Source organism: Tympanuchus pallidicinctus, unplaced genomic scaffold (assembly GCF_026119805.1).
Source record: "Tympanuchus pallidicinctus isolate F22 unplaced genomic scaffold, pur_lepc_1.0 scaffold7, whole genome shotgun sequence".
In the NCBI taxonomy this organism is placed as follows: Eukaryota; Metazoa; Chordata; class Aves; order Galliformes; family Phasianidae; genus Tympanuchus; species Tympanuchus pallidicinctus.
In genome coordinates, this window is record NW_026294791.1 from 17,807,269 (window position 1) to 17,822,821 (window position 15,553).

At 34.2% G+C, this 15,553-nt stretch overlaps 2 protein-coding genes across 7 annotated transcripts in view; one reads left to right on the forward strand and one right to left on the reverse strand.

Moving 5' to 3' along the window:
* Window positions 1–3,984, forward strand: part of TRMT13 (tRNA methyltransferase 13 homolog) — a 6,282-nt gene extending 2,298 nt beyond the window's left edge. Inside the window, exons 7-11 of one of the 2 annotated variants that reach the window (XM_052665572.1) lie at window positions 415–582; window positions 882–954; window positions 1,529–1,636; window positions 2,586–3,003; window positions 3,321–3,984. In XM_052665572.1, coding sequence (XP_052521532.1) covers window positions 415–582; window positions 882–954; window positions 1,529–1,636; window positions 2,586–3,003; window positions 3,321–3,498 — 945 coding nt within the window. In that variant the 3' untranslated portion in view covers window positions 3,499–3,984. The remainder of the gene's footprint in view (window positions 1–414; window positions 583–881; window positions 955–1,528; window positions 1,637–2,585; window positions 3,004–3,320) is intronic. The other variant, XM_052665573.1, reaches the window with a different exon arrangement.
* On the reverse strand, window positions 3,757–15,514 carry LRRC39 (leucine rich repeat containing 39). Of its 5 annotated transcripts, none has more exons than XM_052665597.1 (10): window positions 13,008–15,514; window positions 11,688–11,797; window positions 10,748–10,909; window positions 9,725–9,830; window positions 8,486–8,642; window positions 7,915–8,051; window positions 6,087–6,232; window positions 5,544–5,696; window positions 4,503–4,642; window positions 3,757–3,821 (listed from the first exon to the last, which is right to left on the reverse strand). In XM_052665597.1, the coding sequence occupies exons 3-10, from the start codon at window positions 10,870–10,872 to the stop codon at window positions 3,757–3,759; spliced, it is 1,029 nt and encodes a 342-aa protein (XP_052521557.1). In that variant the 5' UTR covers window positions 10,873–10,909; window positions 11,688–11,797; window positions 13,008–15,514. The 5 variants fall into 5 exon arrangements, with proteins under 5 accessions (XP_052521557.1, XP_052521553.1, XP_052521556.1 ...); XM_052665593.1 differs by having other exon boundaries at window positions 10,748–10,942; XM_052665596.1 differs by having other exon boundaries at window positions 10,748–10,970.
* Window positions 15,515–15,553: the final 39 nt, after the last annotated feature.

Here is a 15,553-nt window from a genome sequence, read left to right on the forward strand (position 1 = left end):
GTTAGATACTTTATACAGAGTAAATCTGATGCTTTATAATTCTGTGCTTTTCAAATACTAGCATATATATATAAACCTTCTCAAATACTAGCACATATATATAAAAGAACAGCTGTTTTGCTAGGTGTTAGTAATGACTAACTAGGCTACTGAAGTAGAATGTGCAGTTCTTCTGAGCTTTCATTTGTACATTTTTATATTGACTTAAGATAGAGTGGAGTTCTGTGGCAGGGTAATGCTCATTAGCCAGAATTATAATTCTTTTCCTGTGTGTGCACAGGATCTCTTTCCAAATCTGTCCAGGAAGGAGGACTTGAAAAAGTTTTCTGCAGTTAGGTGGAATAATGATTTTTTTTTTAATCAGGCATCATCATATACTTGCATGGCTCATAAATAATCTTTTGATATTTGTAGGCTTCTATTTTAGGTAACATGGAAAAATTACATTTGCTTGGTCCAGGAAGATGTTTCGTTGAGTTTGGAGCTGGGCGAGGAAAGCTGTCTCACTGGGTTGATATTGCCTTACAAGATACTGAAAATATTCAATTTTTGCTTGTAGAAAGGGCAACTACAAGATTCAAGGTAAAAGAGAATATTGTCATATTAGCAGAGTGTAATTTTTAAACAGTTGTCATCAAAGCTGTTAACATTTGCTTTGCATCTTCCAAAATAACATGAAGTCTTTAAAACATTACAAGTTCTACAAGTGTGATTGTGTGCGTTCCATACTTTGCCAATAGCACACTTATTAGAAAAAATTCTTGCTGTCTTAATGTTGGAAATTAACTTCAAAAGTTACTAAAGCTGGTCACTAAGAGCTGCAGCAAAGCTGTAATTACTAGCAGACAGCCGTATTTAATTATCCTGTTTTATTTACACAGGTGGATGGAAAACATAAAAAGAGAGATTCTACATTTGAAAGGCTTCAAGTTGATATTCAGCATTTATGTTTAAGTAAGTTATTTCTTGACCTTTATACCTCTGAAATAGAGGCTTTATTTTAGAAGTGAATACTGGATATCAAGTCAATTAGTATGTAGCAGGCTTATGTGTATCAGGTTCTCAGTGGTTGCTTGGACACATCAACAGTGCATATATATAAAAAGTAACAATTTTAATTATTAAGCAAAATCCTGCATTTCCAATCCTGCATTTTAATAAAAGGCAAAGTATTTAAATAACCTTTTATCTGGAGCTAATCTCTCAGCCACAGATAATTGCAGAGTTCTCTGGTATTCATTTTACTGCTGCTTGCTTATTGCTGCTTGGGAAGAAAATACTGTTGCTTCCTAACAGTATTAAAATATATTCTTTGCTTTTTGCCAGGGCTGAGTTGTTAAACAATAACCTAACCATATGCTTCTCAGACACAGAATCTGCTGCTTTTCATTTAAAAATAGTATCTTTTCAGTAGCTTATAACTCTATGTACAAACCACTGCATTTTTAGTACTGGTAAACATTTATTTGTCAAATGTGCTGAAATAAAATTATCCAGAACAAGTATTTGCCCAACTAACATAAGACAGGTCACTGTGTATTTCGTTTTGTTTATTTTTCAGGTAAGGTGCCTATTTTAGAGAAGACAAAACTACCAGTGGTAGGAATTGGGAAACATTTGTGTGGTGCTGCCACAGGTATGCATGATATGTGTTAACCACAGGACAACAGGATATTAAGCCCTACATCCCGAAGGGAATGATCTTCCAAATAGTTACGCTTTTCTCTCCCTGTAACTACTTGTTGGTGAATACAGAAATTCTGTAATAAATATCTGTTAACTATAATAGAACAGAAAAATGGGTAATAGTAGACAAGTTTTACTTTAGACAGAAGCAAAACCTTTCTAGTTTGTTACAGAGTAGACCAAAGGATAGTGTGGGGCATGGGTCATGCATTTGTCAGTGGATGAGAGTATGTTCTTTTTTGCACCATCATCTCTACCCTAACGTATTTTTCTTTCTAAATGTATATTGGCTCTGTCTGAATGCATATCCCAAGCAAACAATAAGAACTTTTATTTCTGTCCTGATAATTTTAAACCATTACACTTTTCCTAATGTTACATGCTTAACTAAGTTGAGAAAGACCTCTCATATATAAAGCTTATGTAGGTATTGTTGCAAAGATGACACAGTTAAACATTTAAGAAGTATATGTATTATTAAGAAGCATAAACATTTGGACATTAAGAAGCATATTTATTAAAGAGAGTGTGTCCTGGATGTGAAACTTTTAGAGCAATATTTGCATGCTTTCTAAGGAAGGATAAGTATGCCAGTCTGGTAATCAAAATATTTCAGCTTGATTGGGGTAGAAGAAAGACTGAAGAGAATAAGAACTTAATAAATGTACAGGACTCATAATATTCATTTAGCATATAAAGTTTTCATCCTTTCACAGTATGCTGCTTATTTTTAGCTATCCTCAAAGTTGTTGCTTTTTGGCTTGTGATGCACTTTCGTTCTTTGAGGGAAGCATGTTCCCAGCAGCCATATAGCCTATGTAAGTGAAGGCAAGGTGTACATTCATTGCTCTTATTTTCTGTATCTTTCTCTTTTTCTTTTTTTTTTTTTTTTTCCCCAGATCTTGCTTTGAGATGTTTGGTAGAAAGTTATGCAACTTGCTGTAATGAAGAAGATGAAGAGCCTGCACCAAAACGTACAAAGAATAAGGCAGAAGGAGCTTCTAACAGTTCAAATGATGATGACAATGAAAGGAACAAAGAAGACTTTAAGCCTGTAGCTGGAATTGTTATTGCGCTGTGTTGCCATCACAAATGTGACTGGACACATTATGTAGGCAGAGAGTTCTTTAGATCAGTAGGACTTGGACCAGTAGAATTTCATTATTTTCAAAGGATGAGTAGCTGGGCCACTTGTGGCATGAGAGGAGCCATAGCCAAAGCCTCTACAAATGAAGAAAGTGAAGATCACACTACCAACACAGAAGAGCTTGGCCAAATATACAGTAAAACAGGGACTGGTTCTGATGCTCTACAAGGGTATGTGATTTCTTTTTTTTTTCCTAGCATAAAAACTCTTACAAAAATCAGAATTATGGATATTGGAACATGAAATTGGTTTGGGTCTCTGAAATAACTCATTTTACAGAAGCAATATAATTACTTATTCTATAGAAACATTCTACTTTATAAATAGAATTTTCATGAATGTAAATATTTACATACGCGTGCCTGATTTGAAGTGAAAATATACTGATTTTAGTAGTCTTTCTAAGTTCAACTGCTAATGTTAATTAACAAAATTATTCTCCTAACACATTCTGTTCTCTTTTTTTTTTCCCTCTCTGTGAAAGTAGGCTCCTTACTGTTGAAGAGCGGAAGGAGATAGGGTCCCTCTGTAAACTTGTGATTGATCACGGACGGATCAGATATTTACAGCATCGAGGATACAAGGCTGCACTACAGTACTATACAGATTCCTCTGTGTCCTTGGAGAATGTCCTGTTGACAGCTGTCCCAGAGACAACGACGTGACAAGATGCAGATTTGGAACTGGCAGAAAAACTACAAAATCTATCTGGATTGTATAAAAAGCAGATTTGGTGCTTACAGAAAACCAGTTTTACTCTTTCTTATCCCAAGAAAAGGTTTTATATTTCCCAGTTTGACTGGAAATTAAAAATATGCAAAGCAGTTCTCATTACTAGAAAAATGAAATCCCTAAGAATACTTGAAACTAATTGCAAGCCGTATTGTTAGGAAGAAGCATCTTTTGATAGTTTCTACTTACAGTTAGGTTCCTTCATCATTAGCAGTTATGACAGGAGAAGCATCAGAAGTGCAGCTTTCCACATGTCCTGAAAGACAGTGGGTTAAAATAAGAGAAATTAACATAATTTGTTTCCAATTAGATGGTTAGGATACTTTTGTATTTCCTCCTAAGTTATTTAAGTATTCTTAGGTACTTATTTCATCAGCTCTAGGAGCATTCATTAAAGAATAAAACTTATTTTTAAACCACTTGTCTTGATGTATTCTTGTTAATTTAAATATTCATTCATAAAACATGGATAAGAAAAAAGTTAGCTTAGGGTTCTGAAGAGCGTTTTTAAGCCTTCAAGACATGCAGAATGGAAGATCAAAGAAAATGTTTTTATATCTTCAGTGGATGGAATTCTTTAAAACTGCCACCTGCACATCTGTTTAGAAGTGCATATTTTGATCCTTTACTGAAGCCATTAAGCAGGCAGAGAAATTTAATCTGTTTCCTTTCACATTACTAGCAGCAGGGTTTTTTGACATAGCAATTTAGAAGTGAGATGAAAGTGTAGGGGCTGCTTTGCTTAGGAGACTGGGTTTTTGTCAGGGAGAGACAGAATTCTCCCCTTCCTCCTTAAATTCAGCTTGCAGACTTTGGAAAATACTAATCCAGGCTTTGCATGTGTCATTTGTGTACGTACTCTAGTTTTTTTTTTACCCAGCTTAACCTCCCTTTGTCACATCACTCCAGGGGGACTGGAATTAACAAAAAACCATACCTGTTTTCTTCAGTGACTCCTGGATATACATGTGCATGAATTCAATGCCGAACATTTCCTGTTGCTCCTCTTCTTCTGTATTCTCACATGGAGGGAGTGTTATCTCTAACTCCAGTGGGTTGTCTCTGAAGTTGACAAATCTGTCAGGTCAGTGGAGAAGGTTATGCTTGCATTACATCTTGACCAGAGAGAACTTTTCAAACTGAATTAAGATTTATCTGCCAATATTTGGAACAAGAGAAACAGAATTTATGGATATTTTTCCAGGTGCTATGAGCCTTAAGTTGAAACCACCAACGCACTAGCAGAATCAAATAACTAAATGAAGAATTCTTATAATAACTAGCTGATAGTTGTGGGAGAAAATGTTGCAGTTCTCATTTTATTTTATGGGTTTCACTTTGTTGTCAGTATAATCCAGATTAGATAAACAGATTAGAACAAGTGTGCAAATGCTGTGTTCTCACTGCAAGGTAAGTCCACCCAATGTCTGTCTATTCTTAGTCCACTCCTATGGTTTGTTCCATGTATACCATGGCTTGACCATTTATGATGCTTGCTTTAGGGTAATACTACAGTGTGCCCATGATATTCTTACAGCTGTAGAAAGAAGGAGGCCAAATAAACCCCATAAAACAGACATTTCCCTACTTAAGAGAATGTCACCTCTGAGTCCTCCCTCAAACCATTACACCCCACAATAGCTACCATTACCCACGAACAACTGAGACTATACAGATAAAGCCTACAGACCTCTCTTCACAAATTAAAGCTTATACAAGCTTACGTGCCCCTGATGTGCAGAAATGTATTAGTCTCCTTAAACTTTGGGAGTGTAACTATCATAGCTTACACTCTTCAAATGCATTGTGCTTCTCAAAGCTTTCTTGACCAGATTCTCAAATGTTGTGAATCTCTAATTATGCTGTATAACCATGAACACACCTTTTCCGCTTCCTTAGCATCACTCTGTGATATACAACTTAAGGGAGGCTTTAAAACTTATCTGCTGGTAATTATATTTCTGTTGCTTTTTCTTACCTGAGATTTGTCATGTGTGTCATACAAGAAGGAATATCCTTAAGTTTGTTGTTGCTAAGAACAAGAGTACTAAGATTTTTCATATTAACAATGGTTTCTGGCAAAGAGTTAATTTCATTCCTTTGGAGCCACAAAGTATGGAGATTCTCCATTCTGTAAAAGTAGGTATTTCCTCAGTCAAGATTTAGAAAATTTGAATAAATGATAAGATTTATTTTCTAAATTGATTATTTTTAACAGCCACATAAAGGACTCACATAAAGAATAATAAAAATCTCTACGAAAATCCCGTATCCAAGATAACTATCTAAACTGCTACTTGAAAACGTCATTAGCAAGAAACATTGAACTTGGTAACAGTACATGTACCATTTATTTATTTATGAAATTAATTATTCTAACTTACCAAATACACACAGAAGCTAATAAATCTTCAGTTTGCCATCAGGTTAATTTTGAAATAGCTTTTGAAACAGGATTTAACCATTAGAATTTCAATGCAGTATTATTCAGACTATGATGTGAGCTTTGAGCTGTGTTTACCTGTCAATAGCATCAGGAAGCTTCTGGAGTCGATTTCCTCCCATATCTAACCATTCTAAATTTGGCATGTTCAGAAGAGCTGAAGGGATGGTGGTGAACTGATTCATACACAAATCTATGTGTGAAAGCTTCTTTAAATCACTTAGCTGAAAGGAAAGAGATTTAATACAACTTCGTACTGATGTTCCATTACAGCACTCATGTCATGTTTACTGAAAAAAAGAAAATTTAACATTAAAATTAACAATTTAACATTAAAACACATTTGGGAGTTTGTAAACACAGAATGGTTTCTGAGATACATTAACTGAATTTCAGTGTACAATTACAGCACTCACCTGGAGGCTGGGGATGTAGGTTTGAAGCTGTTCAGGTGGTTACACTTTATCACCTTTGTCTCATTTAGGGTGAGCGCCCTAAATGCTGAGACACTGAATGTCATGACTACAATGCAGATACATCCCAAATATAAAGGAAAGGATTTTTAAAGACATCACCTGGAGCTATTTAAAAGATGTGTAGATGTGGTACTTAGGGACACGTTTTAGTGGTTGACTTGGCAGTGGCTACGTTAAAGGTTGGACTAAATGATCTTAAAGGTCTTTTCCAACATAAATGCTTGTGATTATGTTCTACGATCACTGTCTTTAGTATTTTATGCTCAGCTGGTGCTTCTCCATGCAAGTTGCTCTATTTCATTAAGCAAATATTTAGTTTTTTGTGGTTCATATAGCATGGATGGTATTTTGGAGGGAACTTAAGACACTTTCAGTGTTGTGAAGTCCATTAGTACTGCAAGGCATTAAAAATTAAACCCAGCCTCAGTGAGTGCTGCAACACCTCAGTCCTTTGGTGAATCATGTATTCAAATGTTTTTTCTAATTTTCAGGCAATGAAAAGATGTTTGATGGCAAATCTGGCCCAAATGAAGTACTTGCACGTACATAGAACCAAGCTAAATTTACACTAAATATCTCAGGTGTTTGCAACATGATGAACTCAACAGGAAATAATTATGTACTTACTATTGCTTACTATGAGCTGTTACTTTAAGAGCTGTTGCTCTATATTAAATCTCACACTTGTATCCATGTAGATTTAGTAAATTCTGCATTTTGATTAATCATGTATGTTTTTATTTGAAGATTTGTTGGGTATTGTGGCTTGGACTTAATTTTGCAATACTCCATTACTGTGGTTTTTTATACACTAGAAGAAGCAAAAATGGTTACGTACTTGACATTTCTGTACCTAGGAGGTCTAATAGTTGGAGATGGAGGTCTCTTTCACATATACTTTAGACCAAATTAAATCTCAACAGTATATAAGCAATTGCTTTATTCTCATTTAATTGCTTTCAGCATCTTCTCAGAACAAAATTAGTTCAACTTTTTGCACATTGGCAGTTGTCTAAATCACACAAAACCTTTTCATAGCTAGAAGTCCAGGTAAAGATGCTTTCAATTATATGGTGGCAAATGGCACCAACTTGCATTCTCAGCCTTAAAGGTGAACTCATCTGTGCTAAGGTATCAGATCCACAGTGGGGTGAATCAATCAGTGAAGATCTTCAGCCTAAACTAACATCAAGTGTATTGCTGTCCTGTATGCTCATTTATCTAGACAAAGATTAGCTCTTGCAACTACTCAGGTAGTTGGATTGTCATGTGTCTTCAGTTGGATTAGTGGTATGAATACTGTTTATGTGTGCATTTATATGGAACAGTTATAACATCAGAATACTAAAGCAAATATAAGAACAGAGAGTAAATTCAAAATATACATCACAAAATAAATAAGTAAATAAATAAATCAGAATAGTCAAAACCTGCAGAGGAAGATCACTGATATTCCTGTTGACAGCCAGTTCCAATCTTTCCAGACTGATGCAATTACTTATTTCCTTAGGAACAGACTTTATTCTATTGTAACTGAGAAGCAGCTCTTGGAGGCCAGTCAGCTGGCCTGCAGAGAGCACAAATGAGAAAGAATGAACGTGAATATTCATTGTATTTGAAATAGAGCATTAATGTTTTTCTGTTATCCTAATAATGCTATAGAAGAGTTCTGTGTTCTCATAGTACATAAATAAATAAAAATTTAAATGAAAGGATTTCAGGACTCTAGTACAGAATTCTAGATGAGTACTTCAAAAAATCCAAAAACTTATGAAAAGAACAACTCACGCCATGAACTCAGAACTTGAACTTTTTTTAAAAAAAAAAAAAGTTTATAGGGAATTGGTGGCCTTAAGATCTCTACCTAACTGCCAAATATAAGTAATGTTTTCTAACTACATAGCTGTACACTTAGGAAGTTAAAATGCCAAGAAATTGCATGCTTGTATAACGTTAATTTTCTTAGAAAAGCAATATAAAACAAAATAAAGTACAGCTCACCAATTTCTTTAGGTATGCTTTCTATTGAATTCCGGGATAGATCGAGAACAACAAGATTGTGAAATCTTCCAACAAACTGAGGAATTTTCTGCAAGCTAGTTCTATGAAGCTGCCATTCTTGGAGATGGACTAATTTCAATAAGCAGGAAGGTAATGTCTAAGACAAGAAATATAAATCCAAAAAAAATTCAGCTTAATAAATAAGAATATGGGTTTAGTCAGAAAGTGGTGGTAAGATTTTTCTTTTCTCATTAATATTTTGTATTGCGATTTAAAAATAATAATAATAAAAAATATTTCCTTCTTCTCAAACTCCACAGTAACATCCAAAGAAGAACTCTATCAGTATGGGTCATTCTAACCACCAGTTTCATCTGCAGACTGTTCTCTTTCAGGATTTAGATCTGAACTACTGCCATTTGTTTGAAAAGTTTCAGGCTTTATAACTGAGGATGAAGCTGCTCTAAATGGATTGTTGCCTTTAAATGATTATATAAATAACATTTCCTGTTCTGTTAAGAGCAGAAGGATAGAAACACTCCACTCTTTGCAAGTTACGAATTCCAAACAAAAACCAGAGCTTTCCTATACTGAACACCAGAGTATTGCTGGCAGGGCTGTAACTCTTACTGACCTCAACATAGTCTAATTCTCTTCATTGAACTGGCACCTGCATTTCTGCACTGATAAAACTACCAGCTCTGTAACTTGTCCTCACTGCTAGATCCCATTCTGTTGTTGATTCTACAGTTAGCCAAGTCCCTACACACATTAGAAATAAGAATCTGAGAATCAAACTCACTCGTTGTCACTCAGAAAGTAAGTAACAATAAAAAAAAAAAAAAAAAAAAAAAAAAATTCTATCTGTGCACCTAAGCACAGAGGTTTTTCATCATGAGATATTTCAGTGCTTTGGGTGCATTAACAAAACGAAGATGTACCTAATTAAACTCACATTTTGCAATGTAAAATCACTTCTAATGCAAGAAAGCCTTTTGGGCTTTATTTTTGCAGAGGAATGCTTAATACTTGAAACTAAAAAAAATCAGCTTGCTTTTACATTCTCACAACAGTGTACCTCAATTCATGGTTGGCAAAGCAAAACATGAGCATTTCATGATTAGAAGTAGTCATGATTAGAAAGAGTCAAACCACGAGCGTAAAGATGTAAATAGTAGTCTTCAAATGCATCAAGTCATTCAGTCTTCATTCAGCAATATTAATACCTATACACAATACCTTCCATTCTTCTTCCTCTATCCTTAAAACTGCTCTTCCATCTTCATTAACTACTTTCTCTTTGAGTTTTGCTAAAGTGGTTCTCTCCTCCCAGACAAGCAGTAACCTACAAAGGGAAGAAAATTTATTAGTGGTGCAGCTGTAAATAAAGGCAATAATTACCAACCATTGTATTACTGGAAAAACAAAGAGGCAGGTACTTCGAATGAGTAAAAATATTGTTTCTGAATGTTAATTATATTATCAATTGAGGGAAGATAAGAACATGAAGTAATGTTTGACTGAGTTATAGTTACTCTATTCATCTGCAGTTCTGCATAGGTTAGTTTTACAGTCAAAAGGAAAATAAAACTTTATTCAGTTTCATCACACTGCAGCCAGGAAATAGAAGGTAAACTCACGTAAAGTGACAGTCCCAAAGTCATAAATTTTGAAACAATCTCGTGGTGGAACAGAAAGCTCTCAGTTCCACCAAACAGAAGTTCACTCAAACAAGGCCAATCAGCTAGAGATTCTTTTAGCTTTTTTTTCAACAAAGAAATTTTTTTTTTTAATTCAACACAACAAGAATTTTAATAATTAACCCACTTCTTTTTCTGCTTTTATTTTCCATTTGTGACTTCTGAATTTGTTATTCCATTTCAAACATCTGACAAATGAAGAATGGTTCCAAAAGTGCTAAATTTCTTCACATTTTGTGAAATTGCTGGCTACTCAGAAGAGAAGACCAAACAAGGGTTAATGCTTCCATTGAGAATAAAAAAACTACAGCTAATTAGAGCATGCACACAAAAGAGGATTTTAATATCTGTATTAATTAGATTTTGTATATATGCTAATATTTTTATCACAGAACACATCTGATTGATTGACCTGAACGTACTGCCAGATTCTAACCAGTGGGAGTTCTATGCAGTAAAGACTAAAGAATTAGACTGTGGATGAGTTTGGAAAGACTACTTCCAGTCTTCTGCAATGTAACTTAGAGTCTAGGTTTTCACATATCATCTACAGTTTACCTACCTTCCTGCAGACCTCTCTCTGAATTCCTTTTCTTTCCGTAATTCTTCATTTATTTTCTGTATTCTCACTTCCCAAAGTGTCTTCACAGCAGTGAATGATCCAATGCAAACAGCAGTTTCAGTCATGATTCTTACATGTTCAGGTTCAATCACAGGACTCCAACTGTGAATTTCAGCGCCTTAGTGCTTGTATCACCTACCGCATGGGGGCAGTGACATGAAAACTAAAATACAGACATATCTCCTTGATTATATCATTGAATATAGTTAATGTAGGGCTAACAGAATATTACCAATTGCTTTGTATGTACAAAATAATTGTACCCAGTTAAATTTTCCGAAATAAAATACAATGTAAACAAGTAAAAATGGAAATTAGTTTCAAAAATTGGCTTTCAACAAAATCATTATGCAATGATCTAGAGAATTTACCATGGGAGACCATTAAACCATAGCACTGTTATCAAAGATGTTGACACAACTAAAATAAATAGTGACAAAAGAAAAATAATTAGAAAGTATAAGGAATTTCAACATTCATTTTGGGAAGCAAATTAAATACTAACTTGAATGTACAATTTGGAACTTTTTTTTCCCAAAGGCACCTGTATCAAGGATCTTTTTACAATCTCTTTTGCATTCTTCTTGAGAACAACTGTTTCTTTCAGTTCATTACAATTGTAGACTGAGAACAACCATCATTACTAAATGTGGGTACAAGAATTAATTCCCCTTCCAGGAAGAAATTAGTGTTCTGTGCAACTCCAGGTAATTAATCATTACAGTTGCATCCTGGGTAGTATAAATATTTGCAATGAAAGGAATTTTGCACTTCAGAGAAATTGATATATTGCTAAAAACATGTTAGCATGTGCATTTATTTGTATTATTTTTCTTAATAGTATCTCTCACAGTATAGTGTACAGTTAGTAATGCATTACCTTTTTAAAAAAGACTTCTCATACTCTTCATATCTCTTTCGCCATCTTGTAGACCTCCCGAGTGTCAAGATCCAAATCAAATCAGGCTAATATTTTGAAATCATCTTTTCCTTAGGGAGATAATTAATACATAATTTTCTGCAGAGCAGCAAAGAAACTGTTATCCCAATAAGTACACCCTCCAAAAAAACATTCTACTGCCATTTTATGTTTATCATGTCTTTCGCTAACACGGTTGTTTGTGAAGTCTGATTGTATTGAAATCAATTTAAAAGGTACAGCCAAGCAAACACTAATTTTAAATTGTCAAGATTGATTCCTGTTCTAAAGACAGCATGAAACCATCTTACAAGGCTTGATCCCCCCCACCCCTCCCAAAGGAAAAAAAAAAAAAAAAAAAAGAGAGAGAGAGAGGGAGAGAGAATCTGGTCCAATACTTCTATACTAAGAATTCATAACCATTCTTTACTTGTTAAGGAAGAATGGTAGGATTTGACAGGTGATACAAAAGGCATCCCACAATGTGGCACAATGCTGTCTGGCACTCAATCGGGAATTCAATCCCTTTTTAGGGATTCAATCCTTTCTTCTCTGTAACTAGAAGATTTTTTCGTCTTTCCCTTCCCTGCATCAATATGATTACAATTAATTGCTGTACTTTGAAAGACTAACTTCTTTTTCAGTGGTACTCCTAGTAAATACCTTTCCATTCCTCATCCCAACATGCAACACTAGTGACTAAAACACCATATTGGAGCCTTTTTGCTCCAATTAGCAGCTGCAATTTAAAATGCCTTATTTTCAGAATTAGTCTTCTATCAAGAAAAAGTGATTTACCTGATCAATCATACCTGTTGTTCAGACATTTTCAGATAGAAAACTACAAATCTTTTGAGTATGTTATACAGAAAAGATACATTAAGGTTCCAATCTCTACAAATTCATTCATACATGCACTGCTAAAGCCAATCTCAGACCATACAATCAGTACTTATTCTTAGTGAAAGCTTACACTCAGCGAAAAGTGGACAGCATATAATTGAATTATAAAACACTGCTTTAGAACCATGAAGTACGGAAGGTCCTAAGTATATGATTCTACCTTCAAGGATATTTAATTATACAATATCAGGGTTACTGCCAAGTCTTCTTGATATTTTCTTGACAAACAATAAGAACATAACAATCACATTGCCACTGATAATTAAGAAGTGAATTCCCAAAGGTGGCTGTAAAATAAACACAAATTACTCAAATTACTACCACATAATTCCCCCCAAAATCACCTCCAAGCACGTGAGAGAGTTTGGAACAACTTACCTCAAATATTTGGTTTTCAAAGATTTTCCATGACTCATTGCTTTCTGTGCAAGAGCCTAGGTAAGGTACAAATTTTGCTTGTACTATCAAAACCATTTGGAACTCTCACTCAGACTCCAGTGCAATGTCACTCTAGTTCTAATTTTAGCCTATGCTGAGAATAGAAGGTATCACATGAGGCACTTCTGCAACACCCCCGGCATTTACCATTCTTAATGTCTTCCTAGTTTGCAGAACATGACTGGACTCCCATAAACTGCTTATAAGATCAATAAAAGTTAATAGCAGTGAATAAAAACAAATTCATTATACTTCATAATGAAAACTACAAGTAAGTTACTTTGGGCATTTTTTTTTATTCTTTCAGCGTTTATCTGCAAGATAACTGAGCTTCAAAAAATACTTAGTACTGCACAACTGCTATTAATCAGTAACAGTGATTAATTAAACTAGAACAAGTGTTACATAATTAAGTATTTTATTCATTACTTTTGCTCATGATGAAGAATTCCTATGTAAATTGTCAAAGACCAAGCAGAAGAGTAATTTTTATCATGGTATGCAGAGGGGTTATTGCTCACCACTCCCTTTTACATGCTTCCAATCATAAAACATTTTTAACATTCTATTTCTTCAAAGAGACATTGGAGAAGATAAAAGGCGAACAACTGTCACAGTAAACAAGTATTAGAAGTTACATGACAGACTATTTAGACTATTTTAACTTTGTTATTATTTTTCATGTTTAATACCTTTTTCTTCACTCAGACAGAAAGAGAGAGGCAGCAATTATCATAAAGATACTGGTTGAAACAGAAGTCATAAAACTGACTTGTTACAACCTGGACTGCACTGTAAGGATATAAAATATGAAGACAAAACTTAAAAAATAGCACTCATTTGGTCACAGTAGAAAACATTCTTAGTCATTATCAGCTTGATTTAAATTCTATCATTACCACACAAAACTTCATAATGGAAAGTAAACCACAACAGTAACAATGAAAACATAAAAACTAAAACATGAACACCAATTCCTATCTTAAAAGATAGTAACTGCTATAATTTTTAATCTTCAAGGGCACATTTTTTGTGTTTGAGGGGGGATGTGTTAGAAGCAAAGGAGAAAGTTATGCAAAAGTAAAAATGACCTCTTTGGTATAGGTATTGCTTCTTTCATTTTTGGTACAGGTTCAATACCCCCAGTATTTTTAATTAATTAATTTTTGAAATATAAATATAAGCTCTGCCCTCTTGAAAGAGACAAATAATTAGAGTTAAGCCAAAATGAATTTTACCTTTCCTTTTACCAGGTCTTTGAGTGTTAAAGAAATTTGAAGCTTCTTTTGTGAGTAAAATTCTTCTCTAAAATATTTCAAGATCTTTACCACTTTCTATCATATGCTTTTGTTTCCTCAACTTATTTTTTATATGGCCATAAGACTAAAACAAAATGCAATTCAGACTAAGCCCTTACCACAGTAACAGACTTGTAGGAGAGTAGCTATTAGGCTGTGCCCTTTTAGCAGTCTCAAGTGCAGTACGTTCTTTAAAATAAGATGTATCCACCTGTACAGGATCACCTGCATGAAATAAATTCACATATAAAAACAGTATTACTACAATTATTTGTGCCTTTGAGAAAATTTATTGGGAATAAATAAATCTGATAAAAATGAAATAGGTGATATGCACAACATATTAGTCAAAGTCTTCAGTAAGTGACTTCATAAAGGCACCTTATACCACTAAAGGATTACAAATAGCACCTTACATGTATACTCCCCACCTACATTACCACCTTTCCTCTCGCTCAGTCTCAGCATCAAGGAAGCAGAGATTCTACCCCGGTAGCTTACGTCTTGCATCTTCACAGCTAAACACATCAGGCTACTTTGGTCTACAACACTGGTGAATATTCCTGTAAAGACAGTTTTTGATATTTCTAAAGAAAGGAGAAAACGTCAAATTTGCAAATTCATTTTTAAGGTCATACAACTGCTTTTTCTTGTGCGTGTTTCAAGTTCATGTTTTCAGAAGGCATTTATATCCAACCATTTTCTAATTCCTACCAAATAACCACTACAGTCCTCATCATCTCTTAAGTTTACCTTAAAGCAGCACTATTATAATCTGTTCTGAAGACATTAACTTGAACCTCTTCATTCTTTGCCTTGTATCAGCTATTCCTCATAATATTTTTATTAAATACTAATTCTTAGTTGTATCAGATTAACCTGTCAAGTTCTGGTAAATGAACATCAATAATGTACAATGGTGCAAAGTTCTAGAGTACATTTTCTTTGCTGTCAGACTTATTTAATGTCACAATAACTAATGAGATCCTCCTTTTCTACAAATAGATGTTTTCTTTAAGGAACAAAAACAGTGGAATTTAAGGACTGTAACTACTTGCAGACTATAAAAATACGGTATATCCTAGAGAGTTTCAAGGCCCTGATATTTATCAGTAAATGTTATTAGCAATGTTTGAATAAATATGCCCTCTCCCTTTATCATTTGATAAAGTACCTGTGCAATTAATA